General features: G+C 50.3%; 1 protein-coding gene across 6 annotated transcripts in view; it reads left to right on the plus strand.

Moving 5' to 3' along the window:
- MYH14 (myosin heavy chain 14) overlaps positions 1-20,654 on the plus strand; it is an 89,296-nt gene that overhangs the window by 32,403 nt on the left and 36,239 nt on the right. For all 6 annotated transcript variants that reach the window (XM_042230991.1, XM_042230992.1, XM_042230995.2 and 3 more), the window contains 7 exons: positions 9,677-9,772; positions 12,242-12,360; positions 13,529-13,681; positions 14,000-14,173; positions 14,518-14,691; positions 16,257-16,371; positions 20,134-20,321. In XM_042230991.1, the coding sequence (XP_042086925.1) occupies positions 9,677-9,772; positions 12,242-12,360; positions 13,529-13,681; positions 14,000-14,173; positions 14,518-14,691; positions 16,257-16,371; positions 20,134-20,321 (1,019 nt within the window). The remainder of the gene's footprint in view (positions 1-9,676; positions 9,773-12,241; positions 12,361-13,528; positions 13,682-13,999; positions 14,174-14,517; positions 14,692-16,256; positions 16,372-20,133; positions 20,322-20,654) is intronic.

Below are 20,654 nucleotides of genomic sequence, written 5' to 3' on the forward strand. Positions count from 1 at the left end.
TTAGGGGTCACCGCACTCCAGTGTAATCCCGTCTTCACTTAAATAATTGCAGCTGCCATGACCCAATACTCAAATCAGGTCACGTCCTGTGAGGTCGCAGGCATTAAGACTTTAATATATGTTTGGAGGGAGTAGAGGGACAGGGTTCAACCCGTGACACGTATGTAGAGGGCGGATCTCAGTCTTTTTTGTGGCTGCTTGGCATTTCATTGTTTGGATGAACTGTGATTCCTTTCAGCAGTCCCGTAGAGAAAGACCCTGATTTCCAGGACTGAGTGGGGGTGGGACTGGGTCTCATTCTCCTCCGGTCTCCGGCGCTGCAGGAGGGCTCGGGAGCTATTGTTGGCTCCAGGGCCAGTGGGGAGGGCTAGAGACCCAGTGCCAGCTTGGCTGTTCACCCAGGCTGCAAACAGGCCAGGCTTCCTCGGGCATATTGACACAGGGTCCCAGGCCTCCTCGCTCGATTTCCCAACCGCAGGTTGCGTAACTGCCCCGCCTGTGTGTCTCCGCTCTCCTCCCTGGGCAGCTGACAAATTTCTGGAGGGAAGTGACCATGAGGGCCTGGGCCCCACAGGTCCCTTCTGGCCTCTGGACACAGGTCGCCTCAAGTAACCCTCCTGCAGTGTGGTGGGCACGGCCAGCGGCCCCGATTTTTGCAAACCTGAGACAAAAATTTTGCAGCACCAACTTCGTGTGTGATGACATAATCTGAATATGATCAAAGGTCATCGTGTGAAAACCGAGTCTCCCCCAGCCTCCCTAAGCTCTCGTTTGCCCGCTGTTAAGCTTCCTGCATCTCCTGCCAGAAATATCTTAGACAGGAAAGAAAAGACACACAGTATTCTCCAGTTCCAGGACTGAGGTTCAGGCATGTGTGTGTGTGTTCAGTCGTGTCTGATTCTTTTCGACCCCATGGACTGTAATGCGCCAGGCTCCTCTGTCTGTGGGATGTCCCAGGCAAGAGTACTGGAGTGGGTAGCCATTTCCTCCTCCAGCAGATCTTCCCGACCCTGGGATCGAACCCACATCTCCTGCAGTACTGTTTCACTGTATTGATGATCTGTGACTCTTGGAATGTGTCTGCCCCTTGCAGACACACTCTTAAGGTGACTGCATCCCTTTGCTGTTGGGATGACACATACCCCCAAAAAGGGGCCAAAAATATTCTTTTTATAATTAAGAAGAATTTATTTTTGGCTGTGCTGGGTCTTCACTGCTACTTGGGTCTAGTGAGCCCAGTTGCGGCGAGGTTGGGGGCAGCTGCTCTCCAGCTACAGTGCGCCGGCTTCTCACTGCGGTGGCCTCTCGATGCAGAGCAGGCGCTCTCGGGTTTGGGCTCGATAGTTGTGGTGCCCAGACGTAGTTGCCCCGTGGTATGTGGGTATCTTCCGGGACCTGGGATCGAACCCATGTCCCCTGCATTGACGGATGGATTCTTAACCAGTGGACCACCAGGGAAGTCCCAAAAACATCCTTAGAAGTAGGTCTGTGCTCACAGGTGAATAGAACTGCAGCATCAGTTCTTAGCAACGAAATTCTGAGTCCAAGGAGAAGTGCCAGTTTTAGATTTTACCCAGCTTTGATGGACATTTAAACGACTGTTTGAGATATTCATACAGCAAACAAGTGTATGAGTCAGTGGCTTTTAGCTTCACAGAGTTGTGTAGCCATCACCAAAATCAATTTAGAACATTTTCAGTGACCCAAGAAGATAACGTGGGCCCCTTTGCGGTCTTCCTGCCCGTTTCTACCACTAGCCCCTGAAGATCATGAATCCCCAGGCACCAACAACGACCTGCTCATGGCTTCTTGGTCTTCAGCTCTAATCTCCATCCCGTCACCGCCATTTTCCTTCCCCCCACTTTTTTTTTTGGTGGCGCCCCGCGGCATGTGGGATCTTATCTCCTCGACCAGGGATGGAACCCGCGGCCCCTGCATTGGAAGCGGAGATTCTTAACCACTGGACCGCCAGGGAGATACCCGCTGTTTTTAGAATCGTGCTGAATCAACCTCGCCGCCGTCCATAAGGGGGCGCTAGTTTCCAAGCCCTGCCTCTGTCGCGCCTCTTCCCCGACGCGGATGCCGGCAGCCAGGGTGGTCACCTTTCTTGCTTCTGCTGGTGTGGCAGGTGGCTGGGATCTCATAACAGTGTGATTTTGTATCTCCCTTCCAAGGAGTGGGGTCAGACGGTTTTGTTTTTTTTCTCTAGACTCTCCTTTGGACAAAAGAGACACACATAACCCTGGCTGTCCAGTGGTTAGGATTCGTAGGTTTGGGATGGCCCAGGGTTCGAGCTCTGATCTGGCAACTAAGATCCTATAAGCCTCACAATTCGGCCAAAAGACGAAAACGAAAAAGGAGACAGAGGTCCAGGGAAGGGGGGTGTCCGCCCTAGTCAGTGAAGTTGACCAGGAGATGGTGGAACCCAGTTTGACTCCAAAGCCAGCCAGTGATCTGCTCCCAGAGAGGCAGGTGGGTGCCTCTGGGTCACCCTCGGGAGGCCCAGGGCAGAGAGCACTGGAGGCCGGTGGAGGGAAGCCCTCCACCCCACCCCGACTTCCCGTCCACACTGGCGCCGTCAATGCCACCGGGGAGGTTGCGCAGGGATCCTGGCACGCAGAGAGGCGGGCCTGCGCTCACGTGAGGCTGTCAGAGCATCGCCAGCCCCACGCCCCCACCCCCGCAGGCCCGGGCTTGCTTGCGGCCGCTGGGCTGAAGTCACTAGCGAGCGCTGACTGCCAACGCCTCGGGCGTCAGGTTCACCAGGTGCCCTGCACCCACGCAGGTTGCTAAGCCAGCCGTGAAAGGCCATTTAAATGCCACCGGGGGAACGCGAGTCTGAGTCGGGCTTGAGCTGACGTTAAGGATGAATGATCATTCAGTTGATGGTGGCCTTGTCTGTCTATCAGGAGATGTCCTCATCTATTTATCTTTTGGGAGGTGTCTCTCTGCTTCCCGCCCCGCAAAACCTCCCAGGGTTTCCGGGATTCTTGCTGTCCCCGTCTAGCCAGCCCCCTGACCCCAGCCCCACCCCGCCCACTGTGCTGCAGGGGGAGGGGGTGGAACCCGAGGTCCAAGAGGCCATCCGGGTTGCCCAAGGTCACACAGCCAGAGAACACCTCCACTGGTTAACCCTTTGTCGTGTATTCATTCATTCTTCATCCATTGGACACCTGATGGAATCTGCGGGCCGGATCTCTGCAGGCACCGGGGGAAAGGAACCGTGGCCAAAACAGAACAAGCCTCTGCCCCCTGGAGCACTGACACAAATAGATTAAAGTCGATCCAGTGGAAGGTTCATGGTGCGGTGACTGTGGCGGTGAGGGGGCTGGAGAGGCGGGGCGTGCTGTCTCGGTAGGGGCGGGGCAGCCCCTGGAGGGGGCGGCGCTTGGCTGAGCCCGTTGATCCGCAGGAATTAAGCAGGTCAGGAAGCAACAGTTAGAACTGGACATGGAACAACAGACTGGTTCCAAATAGGAAAAGGAGGACGTCAAGGCTGTATGTTGTCACCCTGCTTATCTAACTTCTATGCAGAGTACATCATGAGAAACGGTGGGCTGAAAGAAGCGCAAGCTGGAATCAAGATTGCCGGGAGAAATATCAGTAACCTCAGATATGCAGATGATACCACCCTTATGGCAGAAAGTGAAGGGGAACTAAAAAGCCTCTTGATGAAAGAGAAAAAGGAGAGTGAAAATGTTGGCTTAAAGCTCAACATTCAGAAAACGAAGATCATGGCATCTGGTCCCACCACTTCATGGGAAATAGATGGGGAAACAGTGGAAACAGTGTCAGACTTTATTTTGGGGGGCTCCAAAATCACTGCAGATGGTGACTGCAGCCATGAAATTAAAAGACTCTTACTCCTTGGAAGAAAAGTTATGACCAACCTAGATAGCATATTCAAAAGCAGAGACATTACTTTGCCAACAAAGGTCTGTCTAGTCAAGGCTATGGTTTTTCCAGTGGTCATGTATGGATGTGAGAGTTGGACTGTGAAGAAAGCTGGGCACCAAAGAATTGATGCTTTTGAACTGTGGTGTTGGAGAAGACTCTTGAGAATCCCTTGGACTGCAAGGAGATCCAACCAGTCCATTCTGAAGGAGATCAGTCCTGGGTGTTCTTTAGAAGGAATGATGCTAAAGCTGAAACTCCAATACTTTGGCCACGTCATGCGAAGAGTTGACTCATTGGAAAAGACTCTGATGCTGGGAGGGATTGGGGGCAGGAGGAAAAGGGGACAACCGAGGATGAGATGGCTGAATGGCATCACAGACTTGATGGACATGAGATGGACGTGAGTTTGAGTGAACTCTGGGAGATGGTGATGGACAGGGAGGCCTGGCGTGCTGTGATTCATGGGGTCGCAAAGAGTTGGACACGACTGAGCCACTGAACTGAACTGAACTGAGATGGTACTACTCAGAGAAGGTGATGGCATCCCACTCCAGTACTCTTGCCTGGAAAATCCCATGGATGGAGGAGCCTGGTGGGCTGCAGTCCATGGGGTCGAGAAGAGTCGGACACGACTGAGCGACTTCACTTTCACTTTTCACTTTCATGCATTGGAGAAGGAAATGGCAACCCACTCCAGTGTTCTTGCCTGGAGAATCCCAGGGACAGGGGAGCCTGGTGGGCTGCTGTCTATGGGGTCGCACAGAGTTGAACACGACTGAAGCGACTTAGCAGCAGCAGCAGCAGATGGTACTACTGGGCTTCCCTGATAGCTCAGCTCATAAAGAATCCGCCTGCAATGTGGGAGATCTGGGTTCGATCCCTGGGTTGGGAAGATCCCCTGGAGAAGGGAATGGCTACCCACTCCAGTATCCTAGCCTGGAGAATTCCATGGACTGTATGGGCCTTGAAGGCCTGTAGAGGGAGGGAAGTCCCAGGGCAAAAGCCTGGGGGCAAGAGTGTTGCATGTCGAGAGCACAGTTGGCTTGGCTAGTTGGAGTGAGGGGACCCTGGGCTGGAGCGGATGGGAGGATTGGGGACAGGGTGCACCAAGGATCCTGACAAGGGACTAGCTTGAATCCCAGAGGCAGTGATGATTGTGGAAGGGACTCTTGCCCCCTAAAGTGGCAAGCTGAAGTTCATTCACGAACACATTGATGGAGAGCTTAGAAGCAGTTAGAAGATGAATAAGGAACCGATAGACAAGGAGTTATGACTTCGGTGGAAAAATGGACATTTGTTGCACAACCCGGCGTGTCCCACAAACTCTGCCAAAGCCTTTTTCCTTTTTTCTTTGAGGGCTAGAATTCACATACGAGTAAAATTCACCATTGTCAAGTACACAGCTCAGCGTTTGTATTAATACTATATTCCCAAGGCTGTGTGATCATCACTGCAATCTCACTGCCTAATTCCAGAAACTGAGTCTTTTCTCAGCAATGATTTTGTTTTCCAGACTAGGTCTCACATTTGAAAGAGCATGAAATTTAAAAAACCCACACATTAAAGGTATGTGAGCGTTCCCGTGTCCTGGGCTCCCAGGAGGCCACCTTGGTTAGCAGTTTCTTGTGTGTCCTTCAGAGCAAAGCTTCTTGAAGCTGTCAAGCCAGTGACCACCACCCTCTCCACTTCTGTTTTCAGAGATTTTAAAGAATATTTATTTATTTGGCCGCACCGGGTCTTACTTGTGGCATGTGGGGTCTAGGTCCCCAACTAGAAATCAGCTAGAAATCTAGGTCCCCGACTAGAAATCAGTCTTAGCCACTGGACCACCAAGGAAGTCCCTCAGGGATTTTTTTAAACCCTCTTTATTTTGAATAATTTCAGGTTTACAGAAAAGTAGTATAGAGTCCACAAAATCGTTGCCTGCCTTCTCCCAGAATTCTCAAGTGTCACCACTTTGCTACGTCTACTTCGTGCTCATCTGTCTTTCTGATTACTTGTTCTGAGTCGTTCGAGAGGAGGGGTGTTGCCCAGGGGCCCTTTCACCCTTCGTGTTAGTTTCTGATGGCCGCTGACACAAATGATCACAAATGGCGCGGCTTATAATAACACATTTACTCCCTGACCAGAAGCACTTCCCTCCCCTGGTCGGAAGTTGAAAATCAATCTGACTGGTTAAAATCAAGGTGTCAGCAGAGCTGGTTCCTTCTGGAGGCTCTGGGGAGATTTGTTTTCTTGTCTTTCTCAGCTTCCAGAGGCCACCCACAGGCCTTAGCTCGTGGCCCCTTCTTCCATCTTCAAAATGCGTTGCTCCAGGGAATTCCCTGGCAGTCTAGTGGTTGGGACTTAGTGCTTTCACTTCTGGGGCCCAGGCTCCATCCCCGGTCGGGGAACTAAGATATCTCAAGCTGTCTGGCGGGGCCGAAAAAGAGAAAACAGAAACAAAGAACATCACTGTAACCGCTGCTCACGTGGCCTGCCCCATCGGCCTCCCTCTTATAAGGACCTTCCCATTACATTGATGGCTCAGACGGTAAAGCGTCTGTCTGCAATGTGAGAGACCTGGGTTCGATCCCTGGGTTGGGAAGATTCCCTGGAGAAGGAAATGGCAACCCACTCCAGTACTCTTGCCTGGAAAATCCTGTGGATGGAGGAGCTTGGTGCAGGCTACTATCCGTGGGGTCGCAAAGAGTCGGGCACGACTGAGCGACATCACTTTGGATAATGCAAGATTAATCTCCTGTCTTGAGATCCTGTTTCATCACATCGGTTAAGCCTGTTTCTTAATGTTACCTTCGAGGTAACATTCGTAGGATTCAGGCCGTGGACATTTGGGAGCAGGGACATTATTCATCCTACCACCTCCTGAATCTGTCAGAGCATACTGCCCAAGAACATTCTCCGACACAAACGCAGTACAGTGTCATCATTAGGAAATTAACATTGGCAGTATGGGTACTATTTATCTAATCCACAGACCTTATGCCAACTGTCCCAGTAATGTCCTTTATGGCAAAAAAAATTTTTTTTTTCACAGATCTTATGCCAATTTCCCCAGTAATGTCTTTTATAGCAAAAAAAAAAGTTTTTGTTACACACACGCACACTTCCCCAGTCCAAGATCACACACATTGCATCTAGCTGTCACAGTTTACTTTTCATCCGTCTGGAACTGGTCCTGAATTTTTCTCTATCTTTTGTGACCTTGACACTTTGGGAGATTACAGGTTAGTTGTTTTCTCAGCGTGGGTGCACTTTCTCTTGATTAGATTTGGGTTACGCGTTTTTGGCACGGGTCTCCCAGAAGAGTTCCCTGCCCTCTCCACCTCCCACCACGCTTTTCTCCTAAGTAAACTTTGTGCAGAAGCTTATGGAGCACAGACGCCAAAAAGTGAGCTTGGCGCTGAAGCACCCAGCTGGGGAAAGTTTCTGCAAGTGACACCCCATATGACCAGCACCTCGAAGTCCCCTCAAGCTCCTTCCGGTCACCAGAAACCCCCGTAACCTGGCATCTAACAGCACGGAGTTATTTTATTGCTCAGTTGCTCAGTCATGTCCAACTCTTTGTGACTCCATGGACTACAGCACATCAGGCTTCCCTGTCCTTCACCATCTCCCTAAGTTTGCTCAAACTCATGTCCATTGAGTCAGTGATGCCATCCAACCATCTCGTCCTCTGTCGCCCCCTTCTCCTCTTGCCCTCTTGAATTTGGAGCAAGCAGACCCACAGTCTGCACACTTTCTGTTTCTTAATTATGTATTTGGCTGCTTTGGGTCTTAGTTGAAGCCCTTGGGGTCTTTGAGTCATGTGGATCTTTCATTGTGCCGCCTGGATTCTCTAGTTGTGGTGCAAGAGCTCAGTTGCTTGGCAGCATGTGGGACCATCGTTCCCCAGCCAGGCGTTGAACCCAGACCCCTTGCGTTGGAAGCACCAGTCTTAACCACTGGACTACTAGGGAGGTCCTGACCAAATCTAGATCAAGTTCTGAACAAAACCAAGACCCGCGTTCCTTTGGATTCCACAGTGACTACTCTCTTGGAAAATGCACTGGGTATAAAAACCAAACACCAAACACTTTCATGTGTATATGTAAAACAGCTCGGATTAGTCTCAGACCATTTGACCATTATTCATAGACACAAATGTATACTGGGACGTTTCGAAATCACTCAGGATGTGGACATCTCTTTGTGATACAGACAGGCTTCTGCGTCGCGTCTGGTGCCCACCCGCGCAGTCTCTGTGATGTCCAGAAACACCCCAATATGTTGCTGGGGTGGCGCCCATCCCTCTGCCAACCAACCCCTGCACGTTCCCAAGATGTCCTCTAGGGGGCAGCATTGCCCACTTATGGCGAAGTGTCTAACCCCCTTTGGTGCGTGAGTGCTAAGTCGGTTCAGTCGACTCTTGGCGACCCTGTGGACCGTAGCCCGCCAGGCTCCTCTTCACAGACATGCAAATAAATACAATCCATCTTTTACAATGTCCGAGTTGGAGAAATCCGCTACACACGGCAGTTATTTGTAACCCCCAAACCAACAGTCCTGGTGTTTGTGTGGTCCTTGGGGTCATTCACAGAGGAGTGAAAGTTTTGATCTGCCCAGGGTGCACCCAACTGAGGTCCTGGGGGCTGCATTCCGCTTTCTTGTTCTAGCTCATACTGCAAACCAGTATCCTTTCTGCAACCTACTGAGTGCCACGTTTTTCACTTTGGGGATGCTTTTGGTTGGCGATTTCACTGTTTGAAATGCTCCCCCACGCGTAGTGCTTAATGTCATCCGGTGTCCCTAGGAGCAAGACTGTGTTGCTGGATACAGAGAAAATAGGTGTGTAAGAAAAGCTTCCTTCAGGTTCCAGCTGTAGTGAATGTTGGTTGTGAGTTCAATGTGAATCAATGCTGTGTATATCTGATAAGGTATCTTAAAAATTTTTTTTGATTGAAATATAGTTGATTTACAATGTTGTGTTAATTTCTGCTGTACACCAGAATGATGTATACATATATATATAGTTTTTTATATATAAATCTTATACACATCACTTTATAAAATGGACATGTGTGCATAGCCCACCAGGCTCCTCTGTCCGTGGGATTCTCCAGGCAAGAACACTGGAGTAGGTTGCCACGCCCTCCTCCAGAAAATCTTCCTGACCTAGGGATCGAACCTGTGTCTCCCGTGGTTCCTGCATTACAAGTGGATTCTTCACTGCTGGGCCACCAGGGAAGCCCAAAACAGATATGAGCAGACACCAAATGGCAATAAAGCAAACCTCATATATAAAATCTCCTGGAGAAGGGAATGGCAACCCACTCCAGCACTCTTGCCTGGAGAATCCCATGGACAGAGGAGCCTGGCAGGCTATAGTCGACAGGGTCACAAAGACTCGAACATGACTGAAGTGACTTAGCATGGACGCACGTCTGTAAAATACAGAATTCATTTTCCATTCAGGTATTTTAAGACCTGCCTGGAGTCAGGTGGTGGTGTAATTTGACATAAGGTTTTAAGCTAGATTTATTTTTAAAATTTTACTTTTGTAATTGAGGAGTTGAAGTACAGCTGATGTATTATGTGTTAGTTTCAGACGTACAGCACAGTCATTCAGCTGCATGTGTATGTATCCTTTTTCAGATGCTTTTCCATGATAGGTTATCACAAGAGACTGAGTGTAGTCCCTGGGCTACGCGGCACGCCCTCGTTGTCTCTGCTGGGTTTCTGCGGGGCTAGTTCACACCCTCTGCCGTGTGTCGTGACCTCTCTCTCTGCTGCCCCTTAGCCATGCTGCGGATGGTCTCAGCCGTTCTCCAGTTTGGCAACATCGTCCTGAAGAGAGAACGGAACACTGACCAAGCCTCCATGCCCGACAACACAGGTACCGCCACCTGGCCCGCTACCCACCCTCATACAGAGCTGCGCCTCCCCAGGCCCGCCCTGATTTCCTGCCCTTGGCTGAATCTTTGCTGAAAAACACCTTCCACTCTTTACTTGATTATACAGAATGTGAGCTCTGCTGAAAATGTGAACAACACCAGTGTGCCAAAGAAGGGGTGGGCAGGGTCCCCCATCATCTCAGCCCCTCCCAGAGAACCACCGTTAGCACGGGGCATGTCTCCTCCTGGACTCTGTGCTTTGCTTTTTTTTTTTTGTTTTGCCTTTCAAAAGCAGAAGTATAGTTGATATTCCTTTTTTTAAAAAATCAAAATGAAAATAGCTCTGCTTCTTTATTATAAAATAATACAATCTGGATGGGGAAGAAACTCTGGCAAGACAGTGAAGGATAAAGGCAGGCAAATTACCCATAATTACTGCTCACATTTTGGGGCAGCTCTCTCTGGGCTTTGTTCTATGTCTGTATCAATGTGGAGATAATTATCACAGAAATGGAATCATGCTTGACACCCCCTTCCCCTCGGGATGGGAAGAGCTTGCTGTCCTGATTATGAAACCCTATGGGCTCGTTTTCAAAAGCTGTGCGACACAGAGCATGTGAAGGAATGGGCATCCCTCTCTCTCTCTCTTTTTTTTTTCGGTGGTGGTGGGATGTATATCAATGTCCATATGGAGCCATGCAATATTCAGGATCTTAATTCTGACCCAGGGATCAAACCTTCACCCCTCACAGTGGAAGCTCAGAGTCCTAACCACTGACCACTAGGGAAATCCGGAAGGAGCATCTCTGATAGTGTCATTGATCTGAGCTATTCCTGTGACATCCGGTGGGTTCACACACCCAGCAGGGGTGTGGTATGAACTCATTCATTCATTTGGTTTGCAAATGGGGGTCAACAAAGACTTTTAAAATGGTCCACATGAAAAAAAAAACCTTAAAAAAAAGTACACATGGAAGGCTTAGAACCCTGGTGGGCCATCCTGTTACTGGCAGTGTAGTACTCCGTGTTGGGTTTGGGGTTTTTTTTGTGTTTTTTTTTTTCCATTTAAAAATATTCTTGGAGAAGACAATGGCACCCCACTCCAGTACTCTTGCCTGGAAAATCCCATGGATGGAGGAGCCTGGTAGGCTACAGTCCATGGGGTTGCTGAGAGTTGGACATGACTCAGTGACTTCACTTTCACTTTTCACTTTCATGCATTGGAAAAGGAAATGGCAACCCACTCCAGTGTTCTTGCTTGGAGAATCCCAGGGATGGGGGAGCCTAGTGGGCTGCCGTCTATGGGGTCGCACAGAGTCGGACACGACTGAAGCGACTTAGCAAAAATATTCCTAAAAAAAAATAAAAATAAAAATATTCTTATATAAGGCAAAATCACTGCAGATGAATTAGAAATTGCAATTGCAGAGAGAGAGAGAGACAGATTTAAATCTTCATCACCTCGCAGAAATAACCACTGTTGAAAAACCCCTCCTAGGTGTATTTCCTTTTTGCTGGTGCTGAGTATTTGTAGTAGCTAACTTCCCATGATGCAAGTGATAGAAGCTTCAAAACACTTCTTAACGATCATTTTAATTCAGAGGCGAAAGAAGAAACACACCTACCCACACAGTCCTGCCTCCATCTTCTGCCAAAAGAACCGTTAACATTTTGGCAATTATTTTTCCTACAGAAGTAAGGAAGATCAATGAATTTTTAAAGATTTCTTTTGAGTTTGGCCATCTCAGTGAATTCTTATTCCAAGAACTGTCCCCCCAACATTTTATTGAGACACTTTCCAACGTACAGAAAAGTTCAAGGAATTTTATACCAAACACTCGGATCCACCACCAAGATTCTACCATTGACATTTTACCACATTTGCTTCATTGACTATCTTTCCGTCCTCTCTGTTCACTTGTCTTTTTTTCCTGGCACATTTCAAAGTTGCAGATACTGATAAAGACCCTTCAGCATGGGTATCATTTCCTGGCATCCAACATTTGTTTACAATTCTTTCTTGAACTTGAAGTGAAACATACGTATCATGAAATGTACATGGCTTAAGTGTACCACGTAATAATTTATAATTATCATTTACTTATAAATATTATTTATAATAATAATATTTAGTGACTGCAGAACACTCATGCAAATGGATGGACCCTGACCCTCTAACCAATCCCCAACCATTGGGCGTTCAGGTTGCTTCATGGTTTTCTCTATTGTAAATAACACCGTGATGAACACCCTCTTAGTCCAGCCTTTAATTACCTCCAGGTTTATTTTTGCCAACTTGGGGTCCCAGAAGGAGAATTGTTAGGCCAGAAAACACACTTTTAGGACCCCTAATGCCTCTAGCGGGAAAGGCTGGGGTCCCACCAACAGCTGGGGAGGTCACACCCTCTCCCCCACTCCTCGCTGTCCCCACCTCCCAGTGCTGACCCCATCTTGGTGCCTCTCGCCCTCAGCTGCGCAGAAGCTCTGCCGCCTCCTGGGCCTGGGGGTGACGGATTTCTCCCGCGCCCTGCTCACCCCCCGCATCAAAGTTGGCCGGGACTACGTGCAGAAAGCACAGACCAAGGAACAGGTGGGCAAGGCTGGGCGCGGTGGGTGCAGGGAGAGTCCTGGATTTTTAAGCAGCTTATGCCTGTTCTTTCTCACTCACTCAGCAAACTTTGGCTGAATATCTGTTCAATTACCAACTCCGGTCTAGGTGTTAGCATAAAGGCCGTGGTGGAAACAAGGGCCATGCCTTCGGGGAGCTCAGGGTAGTAAGGAATCAGATAATAGAAGAAACGGGGAGGCTTTCTATGCAGGAAGGGGTTGGGTTGGTCAAGAAAGCCTTCTCAGAGGAGGTGACATTTGAATTAGGGCTTGGATGGTTTAAGACAAAGGGAATAGCATATGTAAAGGCCCTGAAGGTGGAACAAGCTTGGTGAGTTGGGAACATTAAGATCAGTGAGGCTAGAGAGTTGGGGAGAGGGTGATAGAAGCTGCAGCCAGAGAGGTTGGAAGGGGACAGATTATCCAGGGTCTTAAGGGCTACAGTAAGGAGGTGAGTTTTCTTCAAAGTGCTTTAGGAGGCCAGTGAGGATGTAAGCCAGGGACCAATTTGATTCAGTTTGTCTTTTATAAAAATTCCCTTGTCTACTATGTGGAGAGTTGGCTCCAGGGGGCACCAGTGGAAGCAGAGAGACAGGAGGAGGCCACTGTCACAGTCTAGGCAAGTGACGATAGCAGGGCGCACAGGTGGTGCAGTGGGGTGGGGAGAGGTGGACACGGACCAGCTATTTTCATAATCCAGTTCTGGGCTGGAGTGCACTCGAGGTCCTGGCATGGGGGGACAGGAGACTGTCACACTGACCCAGGTTCCACTCTCAGTGAAAGAGCAGATAAAGAATCTGAGGCACAGAGAGGTTTACTCGCATGCCTCAGGTCACACAGCCTCTAAGTGGTGGAGCTAGGATTCCAGCCTCGGTGTCAGGCCCCAGACCCCTCTCTCTCCCCTGTTTTACAGTGGAAATTGGTTCAAGCGTTGGGTGGAGGATTCATGAACTAACGATCCCCCAAGCACCTCATACAGGGCCCGGCACACAGTAGGCCTTCAATAACGATCCGCTTGTGTTAATGTCATCACTCTTGATAACTCACGATGGGGCTGCGTCTGCACCCAGAGTCTCCTCGCCAGCCCCGGGGGGACGGGACCGGGGCGGCTGACTGGCAGGCCGGGTCCTCATGTGCGCCCCGCCCCGCAGGCCGACTTTGCGCTGGAGGCGCTGGCCAAGGCCACCTACGAGCGCCTCTTCCGCTGGCTAGTCCTGCGTCTCAACAGAGCCCTGGACCGCAGCCCCCGGCAGGGCGCCTCCTTCCTGGGCATCCTGGACATCGCGGGCTTTGAGATCTTCCAGGTCTGCTGTTTGTGTCTGGTGGGGGGCTGGGAGGGCTCCACCACGCCGGCCTGGCTCCCCTTCTCTGGGTCCCTGTCCCCCTCCCTCTGGTCCCCGTCCCCCTCCCTCTGGTCCCCGTCCCCCTCCCTCTGGTCCCCGTCCCCCTCTCCCTGGGTCCCTGCCCCCCTCCCCCTGGGTCCCTGTCCCCCTCTCCCGGGTCTCTGTGCCCCTCTCTCTGGCCTCTGTCCCCCTCCGGGTCCCTGTCCCCTCTTCCTGGGTCTCTCTCCACCCCCTCTGGGTCCCCGCCCCTCTTTCTCATGCGTCCCTCCCCTCCTGCAGCTGAACTCCTTCGAGCAGCTCTGCATCAATTACACCAATGAGAAGCTGCAGCAGCTCTTCAACCACACGATGTTCGTGCTGGAGCAAGAGGAGTACCAGCGCGAGGGCATCCCCTGGACCTTCCTCGACTTCGGCCTCGACCTGCAGCCCTGCATCGACCTCATCGAGCGGCCGGTGAGCGCACGGCCCCTCCCGCCCCATCCGGCCGCTCATCTCTGCCTTCCTTGTTGCTTGGTCCAGCCCCTCCTCCTCTCCAGGCCTAGGGCCTCAGGCTTCTCCATCAGTTAAATGGGGAACACGGCTTAGATCTGTGTGACCGCTAGGTGATTGGAACCCAAAATGTGCCTACCAGCAGCCCAGCTCCAGTCAAGGGCTGATTGACAGCTAGAACAGTGATAGTTGTTCTCCCATTTGCTAGTAGGTCCCAAGTGGCACAAGAGCTAAAAATTAGCAGCAACCTAAGTGTCCAGTTTTGGGGGATCTGACTTAACGCTTCTCCCTGCTCTGTCAACGGTCAGGCCAACCCCCCCGGACTCCTGGCTCTGCTGGATGAGGAGTGCTGGTTCCCAAAAGCCACGGACAAGTCCTTTGTGGAAAAGGTGGCCCAGGAGCAGGGTGGTCACCCCAAATTCCAGAGGCCAAGGCACCTTCGAGATCAGGCCGACTTCAGTGTCCTGCATTATGCAGGCAAGGTAGGGAACAGGGCATGGTGGGGCAGCCTTGAGGCACGTGGGTGGGAGTGAGGATGGAGGGAGGATGCAAGGGGAAGGCAGGAGCCACCAGGTGTCCACTGGGAAAAGTCACAGCCAGGCCAGGGGCCAGGAGTGAGGACTCTTGTCTGATGAAGTCAGCAAAGCCTTCTTCAAGGTGGAGTATTTGCAGTAGGTTTTGAGGGATGAATAGGAGTTCACCAGGTGGAGAACTCAGTGCATTTTATTCATTCATTTGGCCAGCGTATGCCTTTTGTGTGCTCAGCCCTGTGCTGAGCAAAGCTGGGGATCCACGTCAGATATAATTCTGTCCTCACAAAATTCCTTATCTGGGAGGGAGGCTAACACAGACCGTTGGGATAAAAGGCTGATGAGTGCCTTAACGGAGGCAGTTACAGAGAGTATCAAAGTCCAGAGGAGGAAAGCCAAGGAAGGTCTCCCAGAGGAGACTGATGCTGGATCGAGCTCTAAATCAAAGGTCAGGGACTTCCCTGGTGGTCCAGTGGCTAAGGCCCTGCATCCCCAATTCAGGGGGCCGGAGTTTGTTCCCTGGTTGGGGAACTAGATCCCACACGCCGCAACTAAGAGCCAGTGCAGCCAAATAAATAACTAGAGGATCAGCAAACATTTTCTGTAACTAGGTTCAGCTTTGTGGAACAGTCTCTAGCACAACTACTCAGTTCTGCCATCATAGCACAGAAGAAGCCACAAGTTCACACGTAAATGAAGGCTGTATTCCAATAAAACTTTATTCACAAAAGGAGGTGGCAGTAAATGAAGGCTGTATTCCAATAAAACTTTATTTACAAAAGGAGGTGGCAGGCTGAATTTCGCTTGTGGACCGGGGCTATCTGGCAACCCCTGGTCTAAATGATGAGTAACACTTAGCTGGTGAGGGACCTGTGGAGAGGGGGCTGTCTTCAGGCTGAGGGAACCACATACCCCAGGGCTGAGCGGCAGGAGACCCGTGTGTCCTGTCCTAGAACTCGTTGTTTCCCACACACTTTCTAAGATTTCCCCCGTGCCCAGGGCTGTGCGGGATTCTGACTCAGACTCAGACCCTGGCCTCTGGGAGCCACCGCGGAGGGTGGGGCAGGAGGGCACCGGCAGGGACTCCTGGTGGTCCAAGATTGTGAGTCCCTGGGGAAGGAGCCGGCCCTGTGAAAATCCGCAGGGGACGAGTCACAGGAGGCGGGAACGGCAGGGGTCAAGATCCTGAGGTGGAAAGGAGCTTGCACGTTTGAGGAAGAGTGTGGCTGAAAAAATAAGGAAAGAAGTGATGCTAGTGGGTGAGGTCATAGAGGCGGGGGCAGAGTGTTCCCAAGGGAAAGGCAGAAAGGGAGAAGAGCCAGGCGGCGGGTGGGTGAAGTTCAGGAGAGAGACACAAGGTGGCGCCAGCGCGCTCGTGAGCCGTGAGCACGCCCTCCGCCCCCCACCCCACCCGCACCCCAACTGGGGGTTTTCTAGAGCTTCTGGGAGGCTCCTTGGGAAATCCGAAGAGCCTCAGTCCACTCCCCCACCACCCTCCTCTGCCCGATCTCATTCAGGTCGACTACAAGGCCAATGAGTGGCTGATGAAAAACATGGACCCTCTGAATGACAACGTCGCAACCCTGCTCCACCAGAGCACAGACCGGCTGACGGCAGAGATCTGGAAAGACGGTGAGGACACGCTTCCCCAGGTCCTGTCCCTGGAGCTCTGTGCTTCCCTTCATTGTTTCTGAACCTGAGTTGTCTGCTCAGATATGGAACTGGTACCAGGACTGACATCCTCACAATAGTGTTTCCAGTTAGTGACTGAGGGATGGACATTTGAAACCAGCTTCGCACCAAGTGATAAAACACTCCAGCTTAATCAGAAATGAGACAAGGATGCCCCCTGACAACACTGCTGTGAAACACTGTTTTGGTGATAGTAGTTTATGTAATCAGACCAGCAAGATAAATGAGCATATGAATAGTCAAAAGGAAGCTATGAAGTTAATTGTAGATGTCATGTGCTCCCGCCCAACAAAAAAAAAAAGATCAAGAGATTTGACTGGAAAAAATAAATAACAAGAGAACTCAGATAATTGATGTTTTACATGTTAGTCAACTTTCAGACTTTGCTTTCGCTTCAGGGATTCAGGGAAGAAGGAAGGAGCAAAAACCAAGAGAGAGTTTTGGTTTCCTGCTCCAACAAGACCCATGTGAGTCTGGGCATCAGTCTTTTAAGATGGATACTCCTAGGAGGCAGATAGAAAAGCTGTGTCCATGCTTGTCTCCGATCCTTAGAGGAAGTTTGAGAGATGATTTATAAAACTAGCAAAACCAGCATCTCCGTTTTCCCTGATTCCAGGTTTCCAGAATCTGTCAACTGTAATCTTTTATTGAAGTGAAAAGCATAGTAGTGGAAATGTCAGCCCATGCAATTAGACAAGAGAACAAAACAATCGCGAAGAGTCGTTCCAAAACAAACTCAGAGCAAAATCTTGATACAGTGAGCTGATTTTAGACAGTATCTCATGCCGTTTATACAAGAAGGTTTGAAAAGCAGTGTTTGAGTTTCAGTAACAGAACCAGAAGGACTTCCCAGGTGGTGTTGGTGGTAAAGAACCCACCTGCCAATGCAGGAGACATCAAAGACACAGGCTTGATATCTGGGTCAGGAAGATCACCTGGAGGATTAAATGGCAACCCACTCCAGCATTCTTGCCTGGAGAGTCCCGTGGACAGAGGAGCCAGGTGGGCTACAGTCCACGGGGTTGCAAAGAGTCAGACACGACTGAGACTTAGCATGCACACTCATGCCACAGAACCAGATTCTGCCGAGAAACATCTCCTTCAGCCCGAAAATCTCCCCTCTCAACTTCCTTAAAATTCATGCCCTGCTCATGGCCACTTGCTTCCCCCTAACCCCTCACATGCTCTACCCCATATGTGCTTAGCTTTCAAAGGCTTTAAGAGACAAAGTAGGAGTGGTGAAGCCTCTTGAGTGTCCTAGTCTGAAACCCAGCACAGTATTGTCTCCTCCACAGTTCTCCCAAACAAAGCACATCCTAAGACCAGCCCAGATTCAAGGAGCTGCCAGTCCCAGAGTGGGATGGGGAATTGGGGCCATTTCTGCATCAGTCTTTACTATAGCTGCCCTGAGTCCAGAGTCAGCTCTGCTTTCTGGCATCCTGACAGCCCAGCATTGGGTACCCAGCATCCTTGGCAGCTCAGGGGAAGAGACCTGTGAGACATGCTCTCTTCAGAGAGGCAAACGCAACAAGCTGGGTGGGAACCTTAAGTTAGTCCTGAGCTTCCTGGTAGCCAGGGCAAAAAGGGGATACCTAATAAAAATAGATACAGACTCAACCTCTAGGGAGAGAGGTTTTCTCCCCCCACCCCAACCCTGGGCATTAAATTCTCAGAGGACATTTATCCTTTCAGCCAACATTGGTGCCGTCACTAGTAACATAAATGTGAATAGGACAGTCTCCCTGGCTTAAAAGTTCATGGTCCAGTGGTTAAGACTCTGCCCTCCCAATGCAGGGGGCTGAGGTTCGATTCCTGGTCGGGGAACTAAGATGCTGCATGCCGCACAGTGTGGCCAAAAGAAAAAAAAAGTTAATGGCCAAGGTCAGGTTTCCGCTCCAGCTTTGCTGTGTGCTGTTGACTGATAACCCTCTCTTCTCTTTCCTTCCTGCCACCTTCTTTGCCCTCTCATGCCACTCCCCTTGCATCTCCCAGCCCATCTCCCTGCCTCTCCCCCTGTCTGTCCTCACCGCCTCCCCAGAACACGGGGGCTTGCAGCAGTCCTCTTTCCTTGGCTCCTTCCCACCGTCGCCCCCAGGATCTGCAGGGAGGCACGGCTCTGCCATTTCTCCATCAGGGGGTGGGTGTTGCTCTGCATCAACGGGTGAGATTTCCTGCACGAGGAGGGTGGGCCCTTTGGACCGGAACCTGTTTTGAATGTCTACCCCCTTTCCTCTCCATCCAGAGATCTCCCTCTCTTCTTTTCCCCCCTCTTGTCGGCTCCCTCAGCAGTTTCCAGATTCTCTGTTGCAGCCCAAGGCCTTCTTCGAACTAAACCGCATGTGAACATACAAACAATTATGATAGTATTAAGTTCATTCGGGGTTTTTTGTAATATTGTACAAAAACCCGGGCCAATCTTTGGCCACCGCTCTATCAGCTGGCATTAACCGAGCATATAAGATGTGCTGTGCGCTGCGCAGAGCCCTTTTACTATCATTAACCCGTGGAATCCTCCAGACACCCAATCAGGTGGTAGAGCTCTTATCCTGTTATAGATGAGGACGTGGAAGCCCAGAGAGGTGAAGTCACCTGCCTGAGGTTACACAGCCAGTAAGGGACTGAGCTGGGATTCAAACCCAGAGCCTCCCCTCTCAACTGTCCTTCCGATAATAACTAGGAGCATGGCAGTGGGGGTGGGGAGACTTAGACCTGGGGAGGAAAAATGTCATATCTGAACCCCCACTGTTCACCAAGCTCTGCTTTCCGAGAGAATTATCTATTAATTCCATAACCCTCACGATTGGGGATTGCAGGCCATCAGCTGCAGGTCCTGGAACCTCACGTGATTTAATACATTGAATTTGTGACAAAGGAGTGGCTATTGCTTACTAGTTGAAGTGACACCATGAGATAATAAAAGTTATAGAACTTTCCTGGTGGTCCAGTGGCGAAGGCGCCATGCTTCCAATGCAAGGGCCCTGGGTTTGATCTCTGGTCAGGAAACTAGATCCCATATGTGACAAATAAGACCCGGCCAGCCAAATAAATAAATAATTTTTTTTTTTTAAGACAAAGTTACCATCAGGCCTTTCTGGGAAAATGGTGACTGTGGAGGTAGTTGGTGTTATTTGTTTTTTCTTTTCTTTTTTAAAATTTCTTTTTTATTTTTGGCCTTATTTTAAATATGACGTTATTTCAAGGCCACATTTCACTGCATTTTTAACATGAGACTGTTTTAAGTTCCTAAAAATGCACCTGTGGTTATCACCCTTTTCCTTCTCTGTGCTTCAGTTTCCTCATCTGTAAAATGGGGATGACTCTTACAGGCTTATAAATAAGCCGATGTATGTCAAGTGCTTTGAGCAGAACCAGGCAGAGAATCAGTGCTAAGGAAGCATTTGCTATCATCATCATTTGCTGATAAGGAAAATGGAGAAGAAGGGTCAGGGTTTGAGAGGATTCACACCACTTTGGTTCAGATCCTGGGTCTTCAGATCCTAAGTTGTGTGGCCTTGGGCACAGTTGTCCAGCTTTCTGAGCCTCAGTTTGCTCGTCAGCCCAATGGGCTGATAATACCTGCCTTGCTGGACTATGAGAGATGGCTCATATGTAAAGTATCAGGTCTTATAAATAATGAGATCCTTGACTTTGGCCAACTCAGTCCCCTTAAACTGACCCCTGACTTTATCCTTTCTCCCACAGTGGAGGGCATCGTGGGGCTGGAGCAAGTGAGCAGCCTTGGGGATGGCCCGCCTGGTGGCCGCCCGCGCCGGGGCATGTTCCGGACGGTGGGACAGCTCTACAAGGAGTCCCTGAGCCGCCTTATGGCCACACTCAGCAACACCAACCCCAGCTTCGTCCGCTGCATCATCCCCAACCATGAGAAGAGGGTGAGCGACCCGGCCCCGGGGAGGGAAGTCGGCTCTGGGGGGAGGAAAAGTCCCAGTCACTGAATTTAGTTGGAGCTATGTCTGGTCCCAGGCTTACTTCTGACTGTCTGTGTGACCGTGAGTACGTTGCTTTCCCTCCCAGGCTCATGGCCCTGTTAGGAAAATTCATTCATTCATGGGGCTTACATTTTATCGAGCACCTACTAAATGCCAGGTGGTAGGGATACAGTGAAATCAAGGAGGGCTCCCCGGAAGAGGTGAGGTCTGAACTTGGAAGGATAAGTGGTATTTCAAGCAGAGAGCTGCCTGTGCAAAAACCCAGTAGTTGGTTGG

This window comes from Ovis aries, chromosome 14 (genome assembly GCF_016772045.2).
Source record: "Ovis aries strain OAR_USU_Benz2616 breed Rambouillet chromosome 14, ARS-UI_Ramb_v3.0, whole genome shotgun sequence".
Taxonomy (NCBI): domain Eukaryota; kingdom Metazoa; phylum Chordata; class Mammalia; order Artiodactyla; family Bovidae; genus Ovis; species Ovis aries.